The sequence below is a fragment of the Arvicanthis niloticus genome, chromosome 6 (assembly GCF_011762505.2).
Source record: "Arvicanthis niloticus isolate mArvNil1 chromosome 6, mArvNil1.pat.X, whole genome shotgun sequence".
Lineage (NCBI taxonomy): Eukaryota > Metazoa > Chordata > Mammalia > Rodentia > Muridae > Arvicanthis > Arvicanthis niloticus.
Genome location: NC_047663.1, coordinates 38,388,635 through 38,394,627, shown reverse-complemented (window position 1 = coordinate 38,394,627; position 5,993 = coordinate 38,388,635). Strand labels below are relative to the sequence as shown.

Genomic DNA, 5,993 nt, shown 5'->3' with positions numbered 1-5,993 from the left:
GGAATTTAACGTGCTTGGAAGTCACTGCCCTCAACCCAGGACAGCGAAGGAACAGGCTGTGGCTGGTGACTGTGGTCTGGTGCCCAAAGTCTGGCAGCTGCTAGTGAGCTGCTTCAGCTGGTGCCCTCAGCTACAGATGCCATTCTGAACCTTCACTCTGCATAACCATCTACTTGTCTCTTCCATCCATGATTCAGTGTCTGCTCCCGTTTTTCCTAAAGTGACTGAGATGCTGTGCTGGCAATCCCGCTTCTTGGTTCATTGTCTTAGCAAAATGGCTCTGTGTCTCAGCTACCTTAGCTTCCCCATCTCAGTATTTGCCCTCTATTAACACCCGAGTTCCAAGCATGTGCTCACTCTTAGCCCCCAATGTTCAGTGAGCTCCTTAACAGTCTTAGCCCTCACACTGTCCCAGGGAGAGGCCAGACTGTTCACATGGATGTCTCTGCTTCCTCCATGGATCTTTAATCTCTCCCAAGAGTCTACTGCCCTCTGGTACCCTGTAAATTGTCCTAATGCTTGAGTTTCCACTTTCTGAGAGTAAATAACCACTTGAAGAAAGGACCAGTTTAAAGTTAGACTGCCAATGGGCTCTGCCCCACACTACAGGCTCCTCTCCATGCCCTGAAGGCAATGTGATATAGTCTGAGATTCAGGACAATTCTAATCTTCTAGAATAGTCTTCATCTTCTCTGAGGATGCTCTACTTACAATAAGACTCCTCCTCACAGATCAATCATCCATTCCCATCTACCATCCTCAGTGCCCCAGAGCAGGTGGCTCCACGGCCCTCTGTCAAAAGGCAATAAAGACACAGGCTAATGTAGGCAGAGGTTCCTCCTTAGCCTGGTGAGATGGAACTTTACCTACACATGAAGGATAACCTTCACCCCCAGACTCCCTGATGCCTTGGCATGACCTCTCATGTGTCTCCTTATTCCCCCTCATGGGACTCTCCATGCCATCAATAGGCTAAGGTCTCCTTGAGGGAATAATGAGGCTTTATTCTACTGTCTCTGCTCTGACAAACAGCAGATGAACAGGAAGTTGGGCTGAACTGAAATGCCATGGGAAATGAAGTCCATGAGAACCTAAGAGTCCAAGACACAAGTTTTTTGATGTATGAGTGTGACTCTCCATCACCCCAGAAAGCTCATCGGAAAGACTAGCTTGTGTGCAGCAGGGAACACAGAACACAAGTCCTGGGAGACAAGGCTGAGGACAGAAAGCACAGCAGAGGGGTGGGTGCAGTCTGTGTGTTGGGAGAAGAGGACCAGTAAGGGAGAACAGACGTGTGCTCTGTGAAATGACTGTGAAGCACCCCAGGGTGCTGCTCTGTCCCTCCTAGCTTTTAACTTGGAAGCACTGAGGAGACCTGGCTTTCTTGTTTTACTCTTTGTTTTCTGCTTCTGAGAGGAGCATGTTGCAGTGTGAGGTCTAGGGCAAGCAGGTGTGTCAGGGTAATTGAGCTAAAGGTGAGTGAGACCTTGGGTCAGCCATCCAGTTCCCTTTGTGTGCCTTACTTTGAGTTTGACTGTCCCCCACCTCCCCCCAGCCTTGGTAGACTGCATCTTCTACATAGGTCCCCAGCAGCTAGGAACATGAGGCATTTCCTAGGGACTGGCTAGAAAACACCCATATGCTTAGGCTGGCTACACATTCTGTCTGCAGCAAACACTATCACTAGGTATCAATCCTTATTGCACTAGAACATTCATTGGGTCTTCCAAACTTCATTATCATTCCAATAAAATGTCCTGAAATCTCTATTATCTTTTCTCTCCCTTCCTTGTTCTAGATAGGCTAAACCAACCTTCTGAATGGTGCTGATCTAATGGTATTTTTGTGTACGGAAGAGTCTGGAGTGGTCAGTATCTTCTCTCTTGTGGTCACACCCTATGTTTGTTCTGGAGATCACAGCCACCCTGGAAAGAATGACATGAAGGTTCCACTGCCTGGAGGTGATGACCCCCAAGTGCAGTGAATTCTTATCCACAAGCCTTTGCTAGCAGGTGTGAACATTGCATCCTTCCTCTCGGGTTCACAACCCCCCTTCCCCGACTCGGTCACTAACTTTGGTGTACCACTTCCCCCTCCAGCAATGCACCCCACTTCTCCCCTGCATCTCCCTCCTTTCTCTTCCGTGATGTCACTGTTGGAGGAAGACAAGTCTGTCAGGAACTCCTCACTTTCGGCCAACTTCAGTTTCTTTCTTGATGCCATGACATCATCTTTACTCATGAAATTCCGTTTTCCTTCCTACAACCCCAACCCATGTCTTAGGCCCCAGAGTCCCCTATAAAGAGGGGTTCCCAACTCAGACCAGCACAGCACTCAGCTAGCTTCTGAAGCTTCTGGGCCCTGCAGTCCCAGCTCTGTGCAATCCTCTCCCCCAGCAACACCATGAAGTTCTGCGTGTCTGCCCTCTCTCTCCTCCTGCTCGTGGCTGCCTTCTGTGCTCCAGTGCTCTCAGCACCAAGTAAGTCAACTCTTGAAGCTGCTTCCAGCCCCTACTGGGTCCAGTCTTCCAGCTGGGGTCAGCCCAATAGTGGGGAACCAAAGGGAGCTTCGAAGATTCCCAAGTCTGTTGCTAAATATGGAGTCTACTAGACAGTCATTAATCCTTAAGCTCCTTGAGAATTAACAGCCAATAGAGGGAAAATGGTGGGCTGTAAGTCAGATATTGAATTAGGTTTGTCTCGGTTTAAACTTGTTTGCCTTTATGCCTTGATTTCCTCACCTTTAATATGAACCAATTGAGAAGTGTTCTGAGTTTTGATCTAGTTTCAATCTTCTAGATATTTTCCCCTCTTCTTCTTTGAGAACTATGTTGTTAGAGTAGAAGTTTCATTCTGGGTGGATGACCATGGATTCAAGGGACCATGTTTTGGGTTCTAGTCACCCATAGGAATGCTCAGTGAAGATCTATAATGAGCAGTACCTGGCACAATTTGGACCTTACTCTTACTTTTCCTTCCAGTGGGCTCTGACCCTCCAACTTCCTGCTGTTTCTCTTATACCTCCCGGAAGCTTCATCGAGCCTTTGTGACAGATTACTACGAGACTAGCAGCCTTTGCTCCAAGCCAGCTGTGGTGTAAGTACACACTGGGATGAGGGCAAGACTCAAAAAGGGCCAGGTTCAGGTGACAATGACAGGGGTCAGTTCTAAGGGTTGAATCTCTGCCAAAGAACAGTGAGGTCATGAGGTTCTGGTAGTTGCTGGATGGTCAGTAAAGTGTGGAGCAGGGGATGGTATTTGGGGAGGAAGTTGCCACACACTATGAAACTAGAAACAGAAGATGATGCATACTATTTAGATAGATTGCTTAAACTGTGTTAGAAAAGCATGTAGAAAGGTCACTTTAAAAATTGGGAGACATATTCATATTGATTATCAAACCCATTGTTTTCTAATAAAGGGAACCCATGAGGCTGCAGCTATACCTATGGGTCAGAGTTACAGGAAGTCTAATGTAGGGTCATCCAGGAAGGATGCTCTACCATGGCTACTCATACAAGCAGTGGTCAAGCAGAAGAAGATTCCCAAGTCTGCTATAAAATAGAGTCTATCAGACAGTCATTAGTCCTTAAGCTCCTGTTTCCTTAAGAATTAACAGCCAATAGAGGGAAATGGTGGGCTGGAAGTCAGATAATGAGTCAACTTTCTCTCTGGTATAAACTTGTCTCTATGCCTTGATTTCAAGGGCATAGACATATGCCTTGAGGCGAAGGACAATGGCAGATGTCCTCTAAGGTCCCATGGGGTTCTCATCTGTCCTCTCTTCCTTCTACAGATTCCTGACCATAAAAGGCAGGCAAGTCTGCGCTGACCCCAGCGAACCCTGGGTCAATGAGTACGTGAATGACCTGGAGTTGAACTGAGCAGCTTCAGACGGACAGGAGGAGCCACTTCAGGAAAGGCCCCTCCGTCCTGACACCTCTCACTGAGATCTACCTTGCTCCTGACGTTCAGACTTCCTGTCCCTCTTCTTAATTTAAATCTTTGTGTAGATTTTGTTGTTTTGTGTGGTATTATTTCTATTATTTATGTTTCATTAAAGGACATATGTCTCCCATGGAGATGGTCCACCATTGCTGTTTCTCTGCTATTGTGGATATATGACTGTGCAATTGATTTCATGCATTTTCATAATAAATCTTTCTTTAAGATATAGTTGTGATTTTTACCTTGATTCTGATTTGGGTTGAAACTGCCTGGTGCTATTAGGTGTAAGCCCCAGTTTTCAAAGACAACGAGACAGAGTAAACGCTGGGACCTTAACAAGAGCTCTTGGCTTGTGCTCTCAAAAATTCTGCCAATATTTCTAATGAGAACTTTATTTTATTTTTATTAATCATTTTATTCATTTACATATCAAATGATATCCCCCTTCCCGGTAACTTCTCCACAAACCCCCCATCCCATCCCTCCTCTTTCCCCTCCCTTTGTCTCTATGAGGGTGCTCATGTATCCACTCACCCACTCCCGCCTCACCACTCTAGCATCCCCCTATGCTGGGGCATTAAACCTCCACAGGATCAAGGGCCTCCCCTCCCACTGATGCCAGATAAGGCCATCTTCTGCTACATATGTAGCTGGAGCTATAGATCCCTCCAAGTATACTCTTCAGGCCTTCACAGGTACCAGGCAATATATATATATATACACACACACACACATATATACAAGCAAACACAAATTTTTTTCTATTAAAAAAAACGTAGTTCTAGAAGCTGGAAATGGTAAGGAAATGGTTTCTCCTCCAGAGCCCCTAAAGGAAAGTAGCCTGGTGAAACTAATTTTGGACCTTTGACCCCCAGAAGTTTAAGGAACTCAGTCTTTTGTTTCAAGACACCAGACTTATCATGATTTGTTATAGCAGCAATAGAAAATTGGTACAATTGATAGTTGAAGAGTCACTGACAGTGGTCTCTACAGGTGCAGAAGAGAATGGAACATTCTAAAAAGTAAGTCAAACATCCCTAAAGGGTACCCCAAAGTGAGGTGAATGTACTTCAGAGAGGTAGACTCAGAGAGGGTATCTCAAGACAAGGCTCTGTTTCAACAGTTGAAGATGAGGGCGGTCTTTCCCGAAGGCACCTGACCCTCAGAAATTACAGCTCTTCTTAAGATTCCTGTGGCATCTGGGAGTCTTAAATTCTTAGGTGGAGAAGAATCAATCCATCATCTCATTTATCAGATGAGGCCTAGAGTAAACAGGCCCTGTTTGTGTCTGCATTGTTGCTGAGAGAGCAAGGTTAGGGCTGGAATCAGGATCTCCTCCTTCATAATTAGTTCTTGTCCCATTAAGGCCCTGCCCTGGACAATCTGGAGGTAGTTAGTTCCACAGAGGTGGGACCACTTCACTGAGGAACAACAAAGGACTTCATGGAGCCTTCCCTGTGAGAATCCACCTGCTGCATCATGTAAAACTCAGGGATCTCCCTTCTCTTGGCTTGTGACCTCCTTTTTTAGTCTATTATGAGAAAACGTATCTACTTGCTTAGCTTTGCACATGGACTTTCTCTAGGTTACTGGTCTTACGGGAGGCAGAGCAAGGGAAGTTTCCTATGACTTCTAGAGTAACATTTGAGTGCCAGCCAGGATACTCTCCTCCCTCAGAGCCTCCCTCCCACATTCTCTTTCCAGTAAGCATAGGGGTGCAGGTATCCCTATGGTTTCATATGGCATGGAATCCTCTGGGTATTATTGTCCAGGGATAAAATATCTGGGTCATACAGTAGTACTATTTTTATCTTTTCAAAGAAATCTCAAACTGGTTTTTGCTAATCTATATTAATTTGCAACTTCACCAACGATGAATAAAGGTACCTTTCTTTCCACATTCTTTCTTGCCTGTGTGTGTGTGTGTGTGCATTCACACACACACATGTGCACATCCACCCATATATATATCTTGCCACTTTATTGTGGTTTTTGGGTCCAGGAGTTTTCTAGTCGACTCAGTACAATTGCGAATAGGATGGTTTG

The 5,993-nt window shown here is 45.6% G+C and overlaps 1 protein-coding gene across 1 annotated transcript; it reads left to right on the top strand.

Annotated features, from left to right (window-relative positions):
- The first annotated feature begins 1,352 nt into the window (after positions 1 to 1,352).
- On the top strand, positions 1,353 to 4,122 carry LOC117711540 (C-C motif chemokine 4). Its single transcript, XM_034507274.2, has 3 exons — positions 1,353 to 2,479; positions 2,981 to 3,095; positions 3,796 to 4,122. The coding sequence occupies exons 1-3, from the start codon at positions 2,404 to 2,406 to the stop codon at positions 3,881 to 3,883; spliced, it is 279 nt and encodes a 92-aa protein (XP_034363165.1). The 5' UTR covers positions 1,353 to 2,403; the 3' UTR covers positions 3,884 to 4,122.
- The last annotated feature ends 1,871 nt before the right edge of the window (positions 4,123 to 5,993 follow it).